The sequence below is a fragment of the Crinia signifera genome, chromosome 2 (assembly GCF_055691185.1).
Source record: "Crinia signifera chromosome 2, ASM5569118v1, whole genome shotgun sequence".
Classification (NCBI taxonomy): Eukaryota; Metazoa; Chordata; class Amphibia; order Anura; family Myobatrachidae; genus Crinia; species Crinia signifera.
The window spans coordinates 36,287,930-36,311,439 of record NC_139218.1 but is presented as its reverse complement, the minus strand read 5'-3'; the positions used below and the strand labels follow the sequence as shown (position 1 = coordinate 36,311,439).

General features: G+C 45.4%; 1 protein-coding gene across 2 annotated transcripts in view; it reads right to left on the bottom strand.

Moving 5' to 3' along the window:
* The window catches only part of SAMSN1 (SAM domain, SH3 domain and nuclear localization signals 1), a 94,819-nt gene that overhangs the window by 44,883 nt on the left and 26,426 nt on the right, over positions 1 to 23,510 (bottom strand). For both annotated transcript variants that reach the window (XM_083171900.1, XM_083171901.1), the window contains 5 exons: positions 22,406 to 22,492; positions 19,302 to 19,381; positions 16,551 to 16,622; positions 11,619 to 11,724; positions 7,548 to 7,918 (listed from right to left, as the gene is read on the bottom strand). In XM_083171900.1, coding sequence (XP_083028026.1) covers positions 7,548 to 7,918; positions 11,619 to 11,724; positions 16,551 to 16,622; positions 19,302 to 19,381; positions 22,406 to 22,492 — 716 coding nt within the window. The remainder of the gene's footprint in view (positions 1 to 7,547; positions 7,919 to 11,618; positions 11,725 to 16,550; positions 16,623 to 19,301; positions 19,382 to 22,405; positions 22,493 to 23,510) is intronic.

The following is a 23,510-nucleotide window of genomic DNA, read 5'->3' as shown; positions in this document are numbered from 1 at the left end:
CGTGTCAAGGTAGGTAAGTATCTGTATGTGTGGGCTCTGGTTTTAATAAAGTTTTACTTTAATTGTGTGTCAGTGTGTTTATTTTACGATTTGTATTGCTGTGGAACTACAAGTTCCAGCAGGTCCTTTAATGCCCTGCATGCTGGGACTTGTGGTTCTTTAAGTCCCCGCATGTGGGGGAGGCTTGCTGGGACTCATAGTTTCACAGTACTATGCAACAGATTATTCTTTCTTTTACACATACATCAGTCCGGTACTGACAACCCAGGGGTACCGGGGACAGCCCCAGGTTTCAGTCTGGCCAGGTAAATTCTGGAGGGGTTGTCACTGTTGGAATTCTGACCGGGTCAGTAGAAAGCCTGGCCGGTCCCAGGCACTTTTTAGGGGGCATGGCCTAATCATGGTAGGTGTGGCCATGCACTCTTAGAGAAAAATACAGAAAAAATAGTACTCGAAGCACCTCCATGGCCACACTGCAGCCCAGCATCAGAATGCATTTGATTGAGAAGAGCCAGGGCCGGCGCCACCACCACTAGGCAGCTTTAGGCATTTGCCTAGGGTGCCGGCCACTGGAGGGCAGAAGTTGGAGCAGCTGTATCACTCTCCATTTTATAACTGTTTGAAGCTTGATACATCTGGCCGTAAAAAAATCTGGCGATGCCCCATAGAAGCCAATGGGCTTCTATCGCAACCCTCCGCCGCCCCGCGCCGACCCCCCGCATCGCCCCCTCCCCCCTCACCTGTGTCCGGGCAGCACAGCGCAGTGCTGCCCGGACCTGTGACCTCCTCCCTGCACTGATCCTCTTCCGGGTGCAGGGAGGAGGAGAGCCCGGCGCAGCAGCAGCAGCGCCGGGTGTGGGAGGGAGGGGAGAGCCGCCGGGACCTGCTGGGACCCGGCGACTCTCACCGCAAAGGACAGCTCTTAACGCAAGAGCTGTCCTTTGCCTTAATTATCGCATATGTTACAGCATATGCGATAATTAAATATGCGATGGGCGGCGAAGGGGGGCGGAGATTCTTAGAGAATCTCCCCCAAAATGCTTTAAGCCTTTTGTTATTCTTGCTGGTTTTGGTTTCCATCTTTCCCATGACAGGCAGAAATACTGGTAGTCACAAGTTATAATTGATGACTTGGAGCGTTACATGATTGTAGTTCATAGCATAGTTTAACCAGTTACAGGAAAAGCTGATTAGATGGAAATGGCTGAGGTGAAATTGTTGAGTATATTTATTATAAGCACCATACCTTCTTACAGCCACATTTCCTGTCACAGAATGCTTATCTTTCATGCTCAGGAAATAGATTTATCGTCTTCTGAGAGATCTCGCTTGCATACTCATTGCAGTCATCAGAAAAGTGTCTGAAAGTTCTTTATTTTTATTATCATCTTTAAAGCTACGGAAGGCTGGTCAAGATGTCCGACTTAATGAAACACTATTGAATGTTTTGTCACTTGGTTCTGGCTAGGCCACTGGTTCCCAAAGTTTTCTGAATCACGCGATTTTGCCCAGCGTGTATAGACAGCGATGGTCGATAGCATCGCTGGAGGGGGGAAAGCCACTCAGTGCATACACACTGGGGGAGAGGACAGCTTTGTATAGGGCAGCGCTATGCAAAGCCGTCCTCAAAGCCGCTCATCTGCTGGTATTACCAGCAGATGAACGGCTTTTCCTGCAATGATGCGGGAGCGCGCAGCAGCGATCACCGCTCATCGCCGGGGGTATACACACTGGGCGGCTTTCAGCTCAAAGTCATCCAGTGTGTATTGGCCTATATTGGGAAAATCAGAAGAAGAAAAGAATTAAGTAAATTGTGTTTTTATGTCATCCTCAGGTTCAGTGATATGGTGAGGGACAGGATTAGCTTGTTTCTCCATAGATTTTATTATGGGAAGACACCAGTACTGGTTTTGCCTATTACATTGATCATAAATAATTTTAATTGGTCCTGGACCACAAACCCAGGGCACCCCTTCGAGAGCCCTGAGGCACCCCTGGGTTACTATCCTGGACGCAGGGCTTAAAATGGGGGGGGAACGGAGTTCCACCACCTCTAATGGTTAAGTGGAACATTTTAACCTTCACATTGGACTATGCACAGTAAATCTCACAGAAAAGCATTCTAGTTTGCAGAGGGGTGCCAAAAACCCTACCACTGGCCCTGTCTCTAGCACATTGGGGGAGGGGAGGGGGGGTAATTAGTTGGCATAGAGAAATTAGTTCCCCCACCTCTGCATGACCACTTTATGCCCTGCCGGGACGTAAAAATCGGAATTGATGTTCTGGGACTTGAATCCTAGAAGTGCAGAATACAGACCTCTCTTTGTTGATACTGACTGAGTTGGGCCTATGACTGGGAACACATTTAAAGGGCCACATGACAATGAAGAACATATCAGATTGGCTAACTGCTGAGTACAGGTGTTGATATCAATAATTTAAAGATGTATAATGATTGGTTATTGGGGGTATATAAGGAAGATTACATAATGAATACACTCATAAACCTTGAAAAAGATCCAGGGAATGGTAGAGAATCACAGTCCAGCAGCTACGACAAGGTACCGCTCCTGTATGTACGTTAACCAACAGGAGCGGAACATCAGTTAACTCAGCCGGGCTGCTACTTCAGGGTTGCAGACTTGCAAAAAGTTGGGGGGGGGGGGTGGCTTAGCAGTGATGTCATTAAGCCCCGCCCCCATTACGGCAAATAGCCGAAATAACTGATCGCCATGGAGGGGGCGGGGCTAAAATGACACGATTGTGCCATTTTAGCTCCGCCCCCTCCTCTGAGACCCGCGGATTGCGGCATTTAAATGCCGCGATCGGGGGGCTCAGTGGGGGTCCCCCTGATTCCGGGAGGGTTGCCCACCCTTCCGGGGGGCCGGGAGGAGGACCCGATTTTCGGGAGACTCCTGCAAATTCCGAGAGGGTCGGCAACCCTGTGCTACTTGATGATTTCCCACCTTTCCGCTCCCATATTGAGCTGTTTTTATATAAATTTCACCATCTCTGGTAACATACTCATTACACCCACCATTACTTTGATTTAACATTTTTGTGTATGTTTTTATGTGTGGATTTTAATATTGTATTGCTCTTTGCGTTAGAATTGTATACTGCTATTCATTTTCTTTCTAAAGTCTTTTGTATGGTTTTGGTCACCATAACAATAAGGAAGTGGATATCACATATAGGAACTGTATTCTATGGTGTTCCCTTTTGGACGCAAAGTGTGGAAAGACTGTCTCATTTATAAGGGAAGTGACTGTTATGTACTAGTAGCACCAGTGAAGGGATCACATTGTGGTTGTTATTTGCATTTGTATGGGCTGCAGAGGATCACCCCTACAGTGTATTTCTCCTGGCTGCTTTAGAGTTGCGCATTGTGAATATCCTATTTTTGTGATGTAAGTATGCATTACAGCCGGACTAAAGAATCAAAATGTAAAGAAGAATGTTCTACGCTACTTCTCTCCAAGCACGCAGTCGCTCAGGACATCTTGCACTGTATTGTATAAAGACAATCAGTCTGGGCCAGATGTATGAAGCTTCAAAAAGTGATAAAGCGGAGAGTGATAAACCCCCAGCCAATCAGCTCCTACCTGTTTTTATCCAACCAGCCTGTAACATGCCAGTTAGGAGCTGACTGTTTATCACTCTCCAGTTTATCACACAACGGTTCCAACACTATAATGCATTGAAAACTTATTTTTTTATTTTATACTTTTATTTTTTTTTATACTTTTATAGTTTGGACAGATACTGTCAAGTTGCAAATGAAATGCAAGGGCCCATGCCAGCTCTTACAGAAAGTGTTGTTCATAGCGCATGGCTACTTATGCTGGGTACACACCAGGACTACAAGGGTCCGATCCCATCAATCTAGATCCAATTCCAACCGATTGGATGTAGATTGTGTGGTGATTGGGCCCTTTTCTGTCCTGGTGTGGACCGATACCGATCCGATGCGCGGTCCCGCGGGTCGGTCGGTCGTTCTTCAGATCCTACCTGCAGCAGGTAGGATCTGAAGAATGACCATACACTCGGGTGTGGGTCGCCATCGGATCGGACCCGCTCACGGTGCACATCGTGAGCGCACGTCATGGTGAGCGGGTCGGAAGAAACACTGACGACCCGCTCATGATGTTGCATTAGTTTCTACATGTCTCATAGCCATACAACATCTGCTGATATCATTGTGCATTCAGCTTGTGCCCAGTAGTGCTCACATGCAGTCTCAGATACACAGATGCCAGACATTCCATCTGTGCCCAATAATGCTCCCATGCCATCTGTGCTCACATATATGTTATACACAAGACATTGTATAATATTAGGGAATTGTTTTACAAAGCCAACCTGAAATATGAGAAATGCTAAAGATATCACCAAATGTCGCTCAGCTTCATCTTATCAGTCTGTAATGGATACGTGTGTGACCTCTATACAATGGATTGGCATTCTAATGACCTCTAGGAAATGTACAGAGCAGTGTGTACTGGTGATCCTATGCTTGTAACCGCTATACAATGCACTGGCATTCTAATGACACCTACGAAATGTAGTCAGCATGGTAATGCTTGATGTAAAATACTGAGAGCATTCATGTGGCTCATACAATACAGATGGCCTTCTAATATATTCAATACAGTGATCAATATGCAAACTATTAATCTCTGGTGGCTACGCAATTTGAACTATAATTTGGGAATTCAATTAGCTGCAGTGGATTATCACCGGCTAATAGATCCCCCGGGGCTATTCAATTAGCCCCAAAAGATGGCAGTTACCAGGGATTTTTTGTTCCACCTGCCTCAGCAGGTCAATAAAAATCACGTTAACTCGTGGTTAACACATCCGCGTTAACACACACCCATGAGCACGGATTCTGGGAGTTAACGTGTGTTAATCCATGTCAATACCTGTTACACATTAAGTTAATGAGAGTTAACTAAGTTATCGGAAGAAGACGGGAGTCTAAATAAATAGCCCTAGGTGTTAAAGCCCGGAGCTACTTCCCGTTTCCACCCACGGTACGTTACCTCTTATATGGACCTTAATCTCTGGTGGTTATACAATGCAAATTCTACATATCAGATGACTATGCAATGGGCAGGGGGTCTCTATTCAATGTACTGTAGAACCTACATCTTCTAAATCACCCTCCTTAAAAACGTTTGGTCACTATGTTACATAGTTACCTACCCTCACGCATTCTGCAGGAGACTCCCTGAAAAAGCAGCAGTCTCCCTCTCTCCCTCATTAGTCTACCAATCTCCCTCATTTCACAGTTACATTTTTGGGGAAAAAAAGGAATGAGAGATAGATACATGTACATTGAATCATCAGCGCCATTTCCCGGCACTTTACCAAGTATAGTAGCTCTTACTAACTGCTTTGGGGCTCATCTACATTTGGATATAAGTAATTTTACAAGATTCCTCTCAGATGTAGCAGTACACACCCACGCTTCTAGGTGCCATGTTCACAATCTCTTTTCGCAATCTCTCCATATATGGAACTAGACACGCCCTTTGGGTGGAGCATGACACGCCCCCTCAATGGGGCGCTGTGCAAAATTCTACTCATAACTATAATCTCCCTGAAACTAATTTTCAAAAGTAGGCAAGTATGCTGTGTTATTTAGACATTCAAATCGGTGGGGACTATGATCTATGTCTATGCATTAGGCTTCTGCTAGTTTTGCACAAATGGTGTGTACACACGGTGCGATAACCTTGCTATTCAATCCCGATTGTGCACTATATAGTCATTGCTACATTGTCTATGTGGCTATTCGATTTGTGCTGAATGGGAGCGCCCATCGGCATCGAAAGGTTAAAAGCTTGCTTGATCTCCATTCGAGGTCTATGCGATCCTGATTCGATTTTGACTATATAATTAAAATTGAATTTCAAATTGTACAGTGTGTGTGCACTGCATTACCCTTCTGGAGACCAATCTAGAGTTGATATCTCAGGAACGCGTTACAAGAGGAACTAGAGCCACATCCTCAGCAAGTTGTTCTCTGTGTGGCAGTCACAACCATAACAGCAAATCACCAATCAGTGTGCCATCAGTCCAGGCGGACACTGACACTGTATGTTTAAGAGACACTGTGGGCCAGATGTATCAAGCTACGAAAAGTGATAAAATGGAGAGCGATAAACAACCAGCCAATCAGCTCCTACCTGTCATTTTTCAAACCCAGCCTGTAAGATGACAGGCAGGCGCTGATTGGCTGGCTGTTTATCACTCTCCATTTTATCACTTTTGAAGCTTAGTGCATTTGGCCCATAGACTTTTTTTCATATTTGCATTGTACTACATACAGCAAACTGACTTTCATTTGCGGTGCTGGGACACCTGTGTACCTATGGGAATGCAGAGCGCCACCACCGTTGGGCGTTCCAATGGCCCAGCGCCACCACCTACGCCATCTGCCTCCGTAACTCGCCATGGCCGTTCACGGTTAGGGTTTGCACATCCGACCATCAGGGCAGGAGACGAATTCGGATCTCTGTGTGTGATAGAGAATCGGCCCCTCTGTCCGGACTGGCACTCATTGTGATGCACAGAGGATACAGGCATTTAGGAAGACGCCTTTCTGTATGTCACATGTATTCCTCAGGCAGTTTCCCCAATATAGCGCTGAGTGATTCTAGAACCATCCCTAAATGCTTCCATTAAATAACAAATTACAGGCTGACAACGGATGAAAAGAGTGAAAATAACAGAAGTAGCATTGCACAGCTGAATATGAAATGATACTTACAGTTCTAGCTGCTGACAGTAATGGCAAGAAGCAATTATCTATACTGTATGCAGAGTAATACCAGACGCTGAGAATTATACCCACAATACACAACATGAGAAATAGTACTATACAGTACTAACATGGCGCAGCCTCTGGCCCATAATGAAATGACAGAAGTGACAGTGATATAAAAAAATAACTGACAACACAGTGTTCAAGGAATAAACTGAATGAAGTGTATTTACACAAATGTAAAGAAATTCTGCCGACTGGTCCAATTATGCTTTTATATTAGTTTTGTTAAAAAATGGTTTCACCAACAGGACCGTCTTAACATCAGTGCGAGCCCCTGGGCAAAATAATTCACACACACTCCCCCATTAGCGCAATCAATATGTATACAAGACACTCTAAACAAATGTGTTTAACTTAAAAAAAAAGGCAAAACAATTTTTTTACCCCAATTCACGGCTTATTAAAACAGCAACAGCATGCTATGGATGAGTGCACAGATAAGGCCGTTTTCGGACGGAAGCCGATGCAGATTTAACTTTTTTTAAAAAGTCGAATCTGCATTGTCAAAAATGACAACTAGATTGACAAATCTGTGGACAGTTTTGACAATCTACGGCCATTATCGCAAGCTTACCGAAGGTTTCCATAATTCAGAAGATTGAATAACAATGGTCAAATTGACCGGAAGATTGAATACCCCCTTAGAAGTAAAAATAATCTAGCATTGGATCTTCAATAATACAAATAGCTGAATAAAAATATATCGACTTACCCATGAATACGGGAGATCTAGGTCGGTAAAGGACGATGGTAGAGGACCGTGGTGGTTGCAACACGTGCAGTGTTCCCACTCTTCCATTTGAGACATTGAAAATTCGAAGGGATCAAAGTTCTCAGGAAAAGATTTCCAGTAGGTTTGGAAGTGGGAGGGGTTCTCTGGAGATGTAGCCACGCCTCTGGAAGTGTTCCGTTTTAGTTTCACAGATCGGTCTAAGGAAGAACAGTTCACTTCCATAGAATATTCTGCTTCTTGCCTTTTCCTGGCAGCATCTTTGCCAAACCTTTTCTCTTGTGATTTTGTTAATTTCATGCATGTAATTAAAGTCTCTTCTTCCTCCTCATCATCAATGTGTGGGGTAGGCGCTTGGAATAAAAAATTGTAAAAATGATTAGAAGTATTCATTTTGCACAAGATCAACTTAATAATAAGGAAGACAACAAAACAACAAAATGGCACCTACAGATAGGCAGAAAACCAATGGATGGTATTTCTAGCAAACTGCATGGCAGACAGATAATTTTGTCTTAAAAGATGGAAGACCGACAATCCAACAAGCAAATGTAAATGTATTATTTTAAGAGCTGCAGAGGTCTAGAAAATTAGATGAGGCAGCACTGACAGCCTCCGTCTGCAGGAATAATGCTAGAATGATGTCACCAGAATGATGTAATTTACCATCTGACCAACTTTCCTGTCTTCAGGGTGATTAAACAATCTTGAGAGTATCAAATAGTGGTTTATTGATCCAATCCAAGGGGGTTATTCTGATTTACTCTGAAAGGCACAATCACTCTCTAATGGATAAAACCATAAGCACTGCAGGTGGGGCTGATGTAACGTGTGCAGAGAGAGTTAGATTTGGGTGTTTTATTGTTTCAAAGAAATGGGGCAGCACGGATGGTGTAGTGGTTAGCATTACTGCCTCACTGTGCTGAGGTCATGGGTTCGATCCCCACCATGGCTCTAACTGTGCGGAGTTTGTATATTCTCCCCGTGCTTGCATGGGTTTCCTCCGGGTACTCCGGTTTCCTCCCACAATCCAAAAATATACAGGTAGGTTAATTGGCCCAACAAAACTAACCCTAGTAGAAAGTCTGTGTGTGCATGTACATGTGGTTGGGAATATAGATTGTAAGCTCCACTGGGGCAGGGACTGATGTAAATATTCAAAATATTCTCTGTACAGCGCTGTGGAATATGTGTGCGCTATATAAGTAACTGTTAATAAATAAATAAGAAATAAGGATCAAATATGGTTTGAGGTAACATGTTCAAAAAAGGGAAAGATTAGATGGGCCAAGGAGGAGGAAAGAGGAGCAGAGCAGGAAAATAATAAAGCATATAAGACACCTCATGTCCCCCTCACCTGTGTGAGCCCTATTCCCCTTCCCCTGTGTGACCCCGTCCACCTTCCCCCATGTGACCCCTGTCCCCCTTCCCCTGTGTGACCTTGGTCCCCCTTCCCCTATGTGACCCCCGTCTGCTGTGTGAATCCTGTCCCCCTCACCTGTAAGTTAGATCACACACACTTATTTACCGTTTATTATGTACTGCCAATACCCACTGCACAGCCCTCCGACACTCTTCTCACAGACCGCAACAACGCTGGATTCGCCTCTTTGTGCGCTGCCTGCATGCCGGCTCCTCAGTCAAATCTACAGCCAGCTGCCAGGGACATCATATCCATGACCATTCAGCACTGCCGGCAGGGTGCATATTCTAGGTCACAGAGCGGAAGCGGCGTGCTGCTCCCATTGGCAGCTCTTCTATTGCAGGAGGAAGGGGAGGGCTCAATCGGGCTATAATGGTGGAGAGAGGTGCCCCCTCCAAGGGACAGAACCTGGCGACATGGGGTTTTTCACTGTTTTTGAGCCGACATGTGCCGACAGGCGGTATTTCATGCCCTACCATCCACTACGGCATGGTGGGAGAATAAAATAGTGCCCGAAGCATCGCGAGCGCAGCGAGGGGATGCGGTGCACCTGAAACTGTGCCCATGTCGACTGTGTCGACATTCGGGTAAGAAAACAGCGAAAAACCCCATGTCGACCTTTTGAATGTTGACCTAGTTCATGTTGACCTAATGCTTGGGTCGACCTAATGACCTGTCGACATAAAGCCATGGCGGCCATGTCTCATGTCGACCTAGAACCATGTTGACTTTTCCCCATGTTGACATAATGGTGTCGACCTAATGCTGGTCGACCAACATGCTGTAGACCAAATTATCCCAACCCCATCAGGTACACGGCTTGTGTGCCTGATGCCAGAGCCCGGAGAAGTGCGGACCTGGAGGAGCAGGGTTGGCATAGATCGGGGGTGACGGGCAGCAGTCCAGTGGTGCAAGTAGAATTTTTTTCTTGGTGGTACTGATAGCCTCCACCAAAAATGGGCATGGTCATGTGTCATCAGGGGGCGTGGTCACACAAAGCTAGAGGAGTGACTAAATGACAATAGAGGCGTGGACACAGGAGACAGGGAATGAGAAACTGGGAATGACTGGGGGTGGGTTGGCTCTTGCTTGGGGGAGAGCCAGGCAGCTTGTGCTTACAATAGTGGAGCCTGCTCTTCATGCTGTCGGCGCTGCTGATGCCAGTCAGTGTGACAGGCTAAATCAGCAGTAGCCGGTAGCTGCATACAGCACCAATTATAACGCTGGGTGGGCGGGCTGCGGAGGCATTATATTTAGACTTAAAATGAAAATAGAAATGACAGTGGATCAGGGGTAAGTGGTACTGCATACCTGCAACATATTTCTTACAGGTACTCCGTACCACGCCGTACCCCCTTACTTGCAACACTGCAGCAGTCCCAACAATTACATGGTGTGGACTGTTGCTAGTGATGTACTACATGCACTACAGTCTGACCTGTAATGTATAGCTATTATGCCCACAACAGTAATTTGCAAACAGGTTTTGTGCCCCCTGGTGGCAGTCGGCCCACATAACATCTATAATGGTGATGAACAGCGTTAGCCTTTTATATAATAAGATGAGTAACATAGAAACATAGAATTTGACAGTAGATAATGACCTATTGGCTCATCTAATCTGTCCCTAAACACATGCTTACACAGTAGGGTTATATTTTTTTCCGGGAACCAATCAACCTTCCAGTATATTTGCAGATCGGCTGAAGGAAACCGGAGTACCCAGACAAAATCCACGCAGGCATGGGGTGACTATACAAACTCAACACAGTTAGGGCCATGGAGGGAATTGAACTCAATGGTATGAGGCAGTAATGCTAACCATTACACCGTCCGAGTGAGTGATATTCTTCTTAACATTCAATGGTGCTCCAACCAATCAGCTCCTATCTGTCATGTGTTTGAAAATGTCAGGATCTGATTGGTTGGAGCACCATTTAACATTTGATTCATAATATGTTATAAGAGTATCACTTGTTGCTAAATCAGCCCCATAAACAGTAAAACTATACATATCATGATTTGCCAGTTGAATTACATTTTGGTGTAACTTTGGGGGTTATTTTGGTTTACTCTTTCTGACAAATTCCTTCTTAGATGGACAAAACCATGTGCACTGCAGGTGGGGCAGATGTAACTTGTGCAGAGAGAATTAGATTTGGGTGGGGTTTTACTTCAAAGTGAGATCTATATTGCAGTGTAAAATTAAAGCAGTCCGTATTTTCCCTGCACAGAAACAAAATAAATCACCCAAATATAATAATCTCTGGACATTTTACACCTGCCCCCCTGCATCGCACATGGTTTTGTCCATCTAAGAAGGATTTTGTCCGAAAGAGTGAACCAAAATAACCCCCTTTGTCTTTTTGGGAGCTTGGGTATGTAAATTGTAAGTAAATAACTTCCTTGCAAGCTGGTAAAATAAACAGGGTAAATCATCATTTAACGCAGTCTGACAAGAATCATTGATCTGTTTTCAGACACATTTATTCAAGGGGTCATTTCCCAAATCATCGTCAGTATATTTTTTTATCATTAGACCTTTAGTCATTGATTGCTTTGCTCTGTATCATTATTATTTTTTATTAAACATCTTTCACAAACCCTGCTGAGAACCACGTGATACTCACATTGTAGCATGGAATGTCTAACATCATCATTGCCCTTTTTTGTTCTGACTATTTTCTGCAATCTTTTCAATGTTCCCATCGACTCTGATTTGCTGTCATCCAAGTCCTAAAAAAAAAAAAAAAAAGTACACCACAGATAGATAGCAATTCCAAAATATGCCAGAAATATTTGCAGGATTCCTTGCACCCTGTCACATTACAGCCAAAATAGTGAAAAAAGAAAAAAAAAAACATTTGCTCAGGGCTAATACTAAAGAAAATATGTGATAAAAAACCTAGTTCAACAATAAAAGTAAATAAATAAATATATATATCTTCTAGAAAAGTAGAAACGAGCGCTCGATAGTGCATGAAATCATTTAAAAGATTTATTAAAGAACAGACATAAAAACAGAGCATTTCAAAGGTGAGACAATCCCAAACACAGCACCTGAATTAGTATTAAAGGGGCAGCTGTCACAGGTTTCAGGTAAATTAGCTTATCTAGGGTGCATGAGAAAGCTATGATCACAGTAACAGAATGGGGTGCAAACAGCCACTGCACCCCAACCTGGGAAGTGTGGGTGCTGTTTGCACCCCATTCGTAGGAATGGCGATATATGTGTCTATATATTTGGGTTGATTTTTACTGTGATCATTGCTTTCTCATGCACCCTAGATAAGCTCATTTACCTGTGACAGATGCAGTGGTGTAGCTAGGTTCCACGGTGCCCGGAGCAAGGGCATGTTTCGCGCCCCCCCTGATTTGTAGTAGGTGGGACCCTTGCGCGGCGAAAGGGGGGCACAGCCTAACATTATACCACGCACCGTAATGCCCATTACACATAAAGACACATGCCATAATGCCAATTACACACATGGCCCAGTTATCAGAGGGGCAGATGTGGGGTGGGTGCAGGTATGGGAGCATAATACAGACACAGCTGTGGGGATGGAGAGGCTAGAGCAGTGGTCTCCAACCTTATTTTAATGGGAGCTACTCGAGATAAAAAAAAAAAAGACAAAAAAACCTCCCGGAGAGCTCCTAAAATTTGTCCAATACTATGCCGCACACCATAATGCCCCTGCACAATATGCTGCACAGTGTAATGCCCCTGCACAATATCCTGCACACATTATGCTACACCACAATGCCAACCACAGTAAAATTTCTAATAAATTGCAAATTACCTTTTTAATGGCAGGGGTCAATACTTGTTGCCCAGGAGTCAATACTCATTGCACAGGGGTTAATGTCCATTGCCAGGGGTTAATGTTCATTGCCAAGGTGTTATGTCTGTTGCCAGGGGTTAATGCTTGTTGCCAAGGGGTTATGTCCATTGCCATGCCTCCCCTTCCCAGTCCCCCCCAGTGATGGGAGGCTTGCTGACACTAACCGCGTCGGGCTGACACCCAGCCTCTGACACTCACCGCACAGGGATGGCCACTCCAGGCTGCCGGGAGACATTGTACTGCGGTGGTCTGGTCATTACCCAGCCACTGACACTGTGTGGGGCATGCCGCTCCAGGCTGCCGGGAGATAGTGTTCTGTGGCTGTCTGGAGGATACTCTGCGCGGGGCAGGGGCTGGCTGCTCCATGCCCCCTTCGCCCTCCTCTGTATCTGCGTCTGAGGGAGCACAGCGCTGCAGTGCTGTGTTTCCTGTCAGACGCTAGAGGTCAAATATGACCTCCAGCGTCTGTCTCCTCGGAAGTAAGGAGTGTGTGCATTGTGCAGGGGAAGGCGGCAGGCAACGGACACATGGGAGGGCGGGCGGACTGATGGACACACATGGGAGGGCGGGCGGACGGGCGGATGGATGTGCGCAGGAGGGCACAGTGGTAGAAGGTGCCTGGCGGCTGCCCTGTGGAGCGGGCGAGCAGGGTGGGGGAGCCGGTGGCAGAGCTCCGGTGCCAGGTGACATGCCTGCGCCTGGAGCATGTGCTCCACCGGCTCCACCCTAGCTACGCCTCTGCACAGATGCCCCTTTAATACTAAATCAGGTGCTGTGTTTGGGATGGTCTCACCTTTAAAAGCCATAAGGTACTGTACTTGGCAGGTGAGCTTTAACCCGAGAAAAAACACATGTTTATTTTAGCTATGTATGATGTGTAAACAGTTGTTAGTGTAGGTCAGGCATTCCCAACCACGGTCCTCAAGGCACACCAACAGTGCAGGTTTTAGTGATATCTAGGCTTCAGCACAGATGGTTTAATCAGAATCACTCAGGTACTAATTAAGTCACCTGTGCTCAAGCCTGGATATCACAAAAACCTGCACTGTTGGTGTGCCTTGAGGACCGTGGTTGGGAATGCCTGGTGTAGGTCTTGCACTGCAGTGAAATGGGGTCCCTTGGTGATGGGCTGCAAGCTTAAATGCATTGATCAATTCAGGGGTTCCCAATCCTTTTTTAATCACGGCGCCCTAGAGTATAAGAATTTTTTTCGCGGCACCCCTAGGCCAAATTTATTTTAATTAGATTGGATTTATATGCTATTCTTAGGGTCAGTTATGTGGAAAAGGGTAGGAATTGCTTCTGTTAGTACACATTATATGATTGGCAGCCACCAGCACTGGTTTTGCTTATAAATAATTAACCATTAATAATTTTAGTTGGTCCTGGACTACCAACCCAGGGCACCCCAGCATGTGTCATGAGGCACCCCAGGGAGCCACGGCGCACAGTTTGGGAACCACTGGATCAATTCATAAACTAAAACCCCATTATTTATTTAATTGATTATTTGAATGTTACAGTGATTTAGTTTGTTGTAGTGAGTGCTGGGTGTATATATATATATATATATATATATATATATATATATATATATATATATATATCATACTTGCCTACCTGACCCTCTCCATGCGGGAGAAAATGCTCTGTTTATGGACTTCCCTGGTAATGTATGATTGCCATCACCTGTGGGGAGCTAGGTAAAGGTGTTTCACCACAGGTGATGGCAATCATACATTACCAGGTCCAGGAACAGAGCATTTTCTCCCACATGGAGAGGGTCAGGTAGGCAAGTATGATATCTCTCTCTATCTATATATATGTATATATATACTATTCCAGTCGGCCAAGCACTCCAGATAATGGTAACAAAGTCCCGGTGCCAGCTGTAGACCCAGGCTAGGGTCAGCAATATATGTCCAATCACCACTTAAATAAGTAGTGTCAGCAGCACTCCAGGTAAATAATCAACGATACTCCAGCAGATAAATGCAACGTTTCGATTTATTGAAAAATCGTCGTCAGCCTGAGTGCTGCTGACACTACTTATTTAAGTGGTGATTTGACAAGCGCTGGCACAGCCAGCGACCAGCGGGCACCCAGGCCGAGTTACCCAGTGGAGCAGGGACAGGTGTTGAGTGCCGGACTTTTCTCTCTATATGTATATGTATATATATATATATATATATATATATATATATATATATAGATACATGTGTATATGGTAAATAGTATTAATTTAATATCTATATTAACCTTTGAGTGCCAAGGGAGTTTGTCAATATAGGTGTGAATATTGCCAAGCAAACATTTTTTATTTATTTTGTAATGTTTACCTTATATAGGAAATGTAATCTCTCTTTTTTTTTTTTACACATTTTTTATTTGAATTTATATAACAAATGTGAGTGGCGCTGGTATTTTTAGCAGATATTTTGAACATCTCTCACAGAGATGCTGGCCCTCAAAGAGTTAAAAATATAATTAGTGTTAATAAAATATTTATTGTCTCCATATCAATTAATGTGCAGCACAAATAAAAAAGCTCATCACACTGGTGTAAAAAGTATAATAATAAATAAATAAAAGTCCCAATAGTATATAAAGGTAGAGAGCAGACAATTGTGTAACTACAAGTCCCAAAGTGCATTTCTGGACAACTTTCCAAGTTGCCCAGCAATGTAGAAATGCAGAAAAGTGTCCCCAGCTTATTGGAGAGCAGGTGGTCACCTCATAGGCTGTTCCCCTCAAACCACTACAGACTTCGGAACCTCCCTCCTAGACAAACTAACTGTGAGTGCGATGCCGCCGCTGCTAGAATCCCAAAGACATACTCCGGTCCCCCTCACAAGTGGTATTAAAGTGCAGCGAGGAGTATACCCCTGATGCATTTTGTTCTCATTGTTAAGGAGTATTATAAGAGAAATCTTTGATAAAGTTCCCTGAAAATGGGAGTGAAAACGTTCTCATATGACAAATCTTCACAAGTAAAGATTTGTATATTAGTGCGTAGTGGCGGAACTTGTGGATGGTGAGCCCAGGTGCAAAAATGACATTTGTGTCCAGCCTTCTCCACCCTAACCAGAGTTCACAGTATGCAACACGGCAGTGGGTGACAGAGAGAGGAAGAGGGTGACAGGAAGAGGTAGGCGGAGGCAGAGTGTGACAGGGAAAAACAGTGGGTGATAGGAAGAGGGTGACAGCAGTGGGCCCCGTAGTCCTCAGAGGGTGCACTGCACCTCCTGCACCAATGGTAGTTCAGCCAATCAGATTCAAAGCAGAACATACCATTTAAGGATATGACTGTAATCAGTGGTGATCATTTGGCAGGCAGTGACCTCTATACTTGTATTATAAAGGGTAGAACCACATGGGACAAGGCAGTGTCCTAATCACCACCTCTTGATGGAGGCTGCACCATTGCCCATGCACTGATTATTGTCAGCCAAAGAGGCGGAACAACTATGGTGGTGCCCAGTGTGTGTGTGTGTGTAGCAGAAAGTACCCTGGCCCTGTGAGCGGAAAGTACACACCCCAGCACTATCATGATAGGCACCCACTGCCGCAGCGCTGCCCACTGGAATATATGTAGCATATTACAGCGGGAAGCATACTGTCAGCATAGCAAGCAGAGTCCTGAGCTGGAGCATATATTCTTAGAGTTTACATATTGCCAGTAGTCTTAAACCTTGTGACATCCACCTTTCTTATACTTACCATGTCAGTAGTGCATCCATTTGAATTTGAAGATTGATTTTGTGATGGATTCCATTGTTTGTGTGTTGAAACCTGACAAGGAGAACATATTATTACACATCAGTTGGTTACCCTTCTTTATCTGTCTCCGATAACTGTGTGTAGTGCATTATGGGAAAACACGCCTCCCATGAATAGGCCATGCCCCCTGAAAAGTATCAGGCCCGGCCAGTGTCTCTGCTGCCCTGACTGGGTGACCCCCTTCCTGCGCTACAGAGAGCTGAAGTTGGCAAATTAAGCTGAATCAGGCCAACAGAGCTCAGAGGAACACAAAGCTTCTCTGCTCACTAATAGACACAACCCAAAATACCAATAATTTCTATTACTATATTTATTTATTTTCTAAATTATAATTGCATGTTTTTTTTATGATACAATATTTTTTAGTTAAAAAGAGATCTCTGTCATCAAACATGTCTTGCTTAATTTTAAATTTAAACTCACATAAAGGGGTCATTTTTTTCCATTTAGATTGAGCAATTCATTTAAATAATTTGAGGACGGTATTAATGCCATTGTATTAAGTTATTCTATTCTATATCTTCATTTTTTTTTTATTTCAAGGGGAGGGGGGATTTCAACAATACAGCTTCCAATGTTAATTCAGACAACTGATTAGCTCATTAGGCAGCAAATGTATGCTGCCTAGTGAGCCGACCTGAATCATTCCCTGTATGTAGTGTCAGATGGACTTAAAGGGCCCCACTATGAGAATTCGCTGGTAGACTCCCATGCTCAGAGGCATGGTTAACCATCATTGAGATCATGGCATTGGGTCAGGGCAGAGCTGTTTTGCAGCAATATCGTGCTTGGTGCAAACACTGAAAGAGGGGTGGGTGGCTGGGTGGGACGATCAAGTAGACAGTGGGGCCCACCGGAGGTTTCCCCTATACTTTTGTGGGCCAGTCTGCTCCCGCTACATTCTGCAACAGTATCCTCTCTGTGTTGGGAAAACTGATGGCTGACTAAGCACAGAGGTGACATAAACCACTAAAGGGTTCTGGAGATGCTGTCACTTTAAGTAGCTAGTTGTTAGTTTACTGTCAGATCCAATGATGTAGCATTGGCCAATGGGGTGCAAGAGGGGAGTGGGCAGTAAAAAGGAGTCAGGAAGTGATCTAACAGCCCTCTCTGTGTGTTTTCCAGAAAAGAAATGTGGAGAGCTAGAATGGATCAATTGAATATTACAATATAAATTTATTAAAATAGAATAAAGATAAAAAATTACATAAATGACAATAACAGTTTTAAATTGATATGTGTATCAATATCAAAGGTTGGACAATAGAGGTTAGTACTTAAATGTATCTGGAACACTGCTTAATTTATATTAGTCCCATGGAGATGGTGACTCCTGGAATCACTTGGAGTGCCTTACCGGATTAAGGAATTTGATACCTTTGATAAAGGCTACGACGAAACATGTTAGGCAGCACTTGCTTTTTTTAACTATTCCTGGACTCTAGAGGATAAACTGGACATTGCCATTCGCCATTCCCTGCTTTCACTTGGATCACTACATTGCCTGTTACCTGGATTGCCTTCATTGCATGGGACTCTCTCTCCCACCCACTGTGGACCCCCTATTCCGCATCAATCGTGAGGACCTTTCCAACAATTGGGAATAAGATCTTCCTCCAGCGAGAATCAACCCACTGTGGATTACAAATATTTGCATCTATCGTGAGGACCCCAGAAATATCTTTGGGTACAAGAACATCCTCCAGCAAAAATTCCTTAAGCCGGTAAGGCACTCCAAGGGATATACCCCCAAGTGATTCCAGGAGTCACCATCTCCATGGGACTAATATAAATTAAGCAGTGTTCCAGATACATTTAAGTACTAACCTCTATTGTCCAACCTTTGATATTGATACACATATCAATTTAAAACTGTTATTGTCATTTATGTAATTTTTTATCTTTATTCTATTTTAATAAATTTATATTGTAATATTCAATTGATCCATTCTAGCTCTCCACATTTCTTTTCTGGTTTTCTATATAATTTTTGAGGGCTGACACCCCTCGGTTGGAACAGCTTGGCATAACACACCATTGGACGCCTGTTTCTACTCTGAGTACCCCATCTCGAGTATATTCACCCCCTCTGTGTGTTTTCCCTCCCTCCCATCCCTATGTTTTATGTTGGGCAGCGGTAAAGAACGTTTGCTTGTTATATGCGTTAGTTTTAAGTAGCTAGTGGGTGCGCTCTCCTGACATTGCTGTATGTCATTAAACCCATCCTCCTGGATGGGAGATGGGTTACACCACCTGCACGGGTGGGTTTGGTATGTGTGTCCCGCCGCCACTTACAGTCAGATCTAATAGTCAACTTGTCAATCAATAAATTTGACATTAATTTGAAATGTCAGCACTTGTGTCCGTGTCTTCTTTTAGTAATTAAGGAGTAGATGTATGAAGCAGTGATAAGGGAGGAGAAGTGATAAAGTGCCTGGTACTTTATCACCGGCCAATCAGCTCCTGACTGTTAAGTTACAGTCAGGAGCTGATTGGCAGGTGATAAAGTACCAGGCACTTTATCACTTCTCCCTTATCACTGCTTCATACATCTACCCCTCAGTGTTTAAGGTGTCAAGTTATTTTGAAGCGTCACGAATGAAAGATACCCGATGGTGAGTTTATGTTGTATTATGTACCGTCTCTAGCTGCTCAATAAGTGAAAAAGCTCTGTAGGAAAGTAATCATTACCTGGCACAGGTTATCTTCTGCTTTTTTTCTGGATAGTAAATTTGATCTGTCTCCCAGCATATAATCTTCTTCTCTGAGATCTACAGCATATAAAGTAAAATTCCACAATGAGCATTTACTGTACCCAATACTCTAAATCATAGTTGTCGACTTTTAGGCTGCCCTCATTTTAGCCCCACCCCATGACGTGCAATGCCAGTATTTCAGGCACTGCATGGCGGGGGCGGGGCTAAAATGCAGCGATCATGTCATTTAACCCGCGGACCCCCCCCTGGCGAGGTGCGGTTTGTGGGAGGATGGGCCGGAGGGGGGACCCGATTTCCGGGCCCCTCCCGGCCATTCCGGGAGGGTAGGCAACCCTGCTCTAAATGTAAATGTATCATAAATGTCTATGCAGCACAAACAATTATTTCACTTTGCAGTTTTCTTCTATAAAACATGAGAATTTCAGAATTATGATCCCGTAGCCCCCCGCCATTGCCGTTGAATGTCACACCATCCTGCCCACTTCATTAACCTACACTTCCGGGGCTGCGGGCGATTACACATTATCTGGTGTCTCCCACAGCTTCTGGGATGGTAGGCAAGTACGCTCTACAGCCCTGGAGTTTACACTTATTTGCATGGAGGGAGAGTGGCTGCTGGGTGGGGCGTGGCCAGGGGCGCTGGAACGTTGTTAGGTTGGGGGGGGGGGCAAGATATAATCTCATTTTGGCGCCCCCTAAATTGCTATATGTTACCCCCGGGCACTATACACACTGGCAGCGGCATATACACGTGGGTATTATACACAGGGCAGCGGCATATACACATGGGCATTATACACAGGGCAGCGGCATATACACATGGGCATTATACACAGGGCAGCGGCATATACCCATGGACATTATACACAGGGCAGCGGCATATACCCATGGACATTATAGACAGGGCAATGGCATATACACATGGGCATTATACACAGGGCAGCGGCATATACACATGGGCATTATACACAGGGCAGCGGCATATACACATGGGCATTATACACAGGGCAGCGGCATATACATGTGGGCATTATACACACGGGCAGCGGCATATACATGTGGGCATTATACACAGGGCAGCGGCATATACACATGGGCATTATACACAGGGCAGCGGCATATACACATGGGCATTATACACAGGGCAGCGGCATATACACATGGGCATTATACACAGGGCAGCGGCATATACATGTGGGCATTATACATACGGGCAGCGGCATATACATGTGGGCATTATACACAGGGTAGTGGCATATACTCGTGGGCATTATACACAGGGCAGCGGCATATACATGTGGGCATTATACACACGGGCAGCGGCATATACATGTGGGCATTATACACAGGGCAGCGGCATATACACATGGGCATTATACACACGGGCAGCAGCATATACACGTGGGCATTATACACACGGGCAGCGGCATATACATGTGGGCATTATACACAGGGCAGCGGCATATACATGTGGGCATTATACACAGGGCAGCGGCATATACATGTGGGCATTATACACAGGGCAGCGGCATATACACATGGGCATTATACACAGGGCAGCGGCATATACATGTGGGCATTATACACAGGGCAGCGGCATATACTATATTATGATGATAATCAGAGCTAATCACATAAACCTGTTTTGGTGTGAATCCAGGGGTAAATTACAACCCCTGGATCTGTCAGTCACTGCAGGGAGGGCGAGAGGAGCAGCATTTACCTTTACACAGTTTTAGTTGTGGGCGGCAGCACAGCGTGATGGCTGCTGCTGCGGCTGTTTTAGGATGCTCCAGTCCCGCCCATGCACTGATCCACCAGTCTTCCTCCCTACCGCCCGCCAATCACTGTGGACACACATCACATCCACAGCCACTGATTGGCGGGCGCGTGTAGTCAACATCTCCCCGCAGCAGCAGCAGCAGCCATCCATCCATGTGGGCGGGCGGCTGATATGATTCTTCTTGCTCGGCGGGCGGGAGGCTGTGATTAATCAGTAATATAGGCGGACGGGTGGGAGGCTGAATCAAGCTTAATCAGCCCACCGCCCGCCCGCCCGCCCGCCTATATTACTGATTAATCAGCCGCCCGCCCGCCGAGCAAGAATCCGATAGCGCGCCTCAGTAATAATTTTGGGGGGGGGGGCAAGCTGCCCCCTCGCCCCCCCCCGTTCCGGCGCCACTGGGCGTGGCCATCGGTGAAAAACATAAACAAGAGGGAGAGAGATGACCGGCTGCTGCTGCAGCTGTCTCTCCACAGCTCAGCACCTGGCACTGAGCAGCGTGTACTGAGCTGGGGACAGAGGCTGTGCTGTGGCAGCAGCCTGTCATCTCTCTCTAGACTGCCCAGCTCCCTGCAGAGGTGGAGGGGAGAGTGGGCCCCAGGCCCCTCCAGCAGACCAAATAAAAAGTACCCGCTCCCCCCCTGGCACTGCTCATGCTCCAGAGACGCAGTATCCTATGCAACTGCAGAGTATCTCCACTTCTACCTCAAAGGACTACTGTACCTGGTGGTAATAGGATGTTTACGATGTTTGCACATGACGCCGTAGTGATGGCTTAGCTGGCTATGGACTCTTATGGAGATTTGTGCATATGGACAAATACATCTGTTTTAAAAGAATCTCTCGCACAAAGAATAGGGCTGACGCAGCTGCGCTCTGCTAACGACGACACATGTAATATAAGGGTATGGATAAATGCAGGGTGGTCACTACTTAATGAGGAAAATGCCTGTGAGCAGGAAAGCAGAGGTCAGAGGCCGGGTGTGAAAAAGAGGGCAACCCTAAAGCAGGGCTCACTGCCGCCCTGTACTGGCCCTGCCTACAAACAGGAAATGTCACATGAAGGCCGGGTCAGCCAATAGGAAGCTCTGAGAACCACCACAGCCCTGGAGCTGCATTGTGTACCAAGAATTGTGCTGCTGATTGTTACCTGTGCTCTGTTGTTGTTCTTCAGTTACTGTTATGTGTAGTTCTGTGTATCCTGTATTGTTCTAATGTGTGCCCTATGTACGGCGCTGTGTACCACTTGTGGCGGCTCATAAATAACATAATAATAACAATAATAGTAGCATTACCTTCGATGTAACAGTGCCTTCTGAGGTAGGGATCATTGCCAGGCCTCCCTGAGTTGTGCCCATGCATTGTGGCCCAGGATCTCCTGTCTAACATCAAACACAGGGAGGCGCGTTACCAGCAGCAGAGGGTCCGCATAGGAATCATACAGTATGTGTGGTCTATTACACAGAATCCACAAAGGCCTTGATCATATAGGGACCCTGCCAGCGATGGCTTTCTAACAAGTAATGGATTATTTTCCCCCTGTTTAAAATGTGCAGAAAGATTGAATCGCAAGTGGTTCCAATACTATGATTCCCTTTGGAGAATATTCTCATGTAATCATGAAGAAATCAATACATCAGTCTCTATTTATTTGTAATAGCTGGAAATACATCACTGAGATCCTGTGTGCCGGGCAGTGTCATCGATTCGGGCTGCTTGTGGCAAACACATGATTAGAACATACCGACAGGAGATTGCATTTGATGGAAACCTAGATGTCTCTGCATCGTGTATGTGATATATAATCCCTGCTCTCCAGCACTCTGACATTGTGAAAGGGGAAATCCTGCTAACAAGCGTGAATGTGCTGCAGCTGGAGGACTGGAGGACTGTACACGTTCTAGCGGTTCCTGCAGCTCGCAGAGGTTCAGCTTGTCACCACACGATCAGTGGACGTGGTGTGCTGAGGATCTATATTAATGAGACCTAAAAGGTCATTAACTTAAAAATGGACACTGCATTATGGGGGTTATTCTGGTTGCATCGGTCCCCCATGCATTCGCACTGGGGACCGAGGTTTAGCGTCTGTGCATGCGCCTTGGTGCGAGCGGGCACGTGCGGTGCAGGCGTGGTGGGGCGGCAGTGAGGGGTCACTCCCATGGGAAGCCCTGCATTTCATGCGTGTTCCCATGAATCGCTGGGCGTTCCCATGTAAATACGCCCATGACGCGGGTGTGGGGGGGGGGGGGGGGGAGGCAGCTGCTCGCCTGCTTCCCTTACAGGCACTCTCAAATGTAAGGCACCAGAGTGGTGTCTTACATCTGTGGTCGCTGTATTTTGGGGGGGGGGGGTTTCCGCACTAGGGTGCAGAAAGAAAGACTGATTAAGTATTTTCCGGGG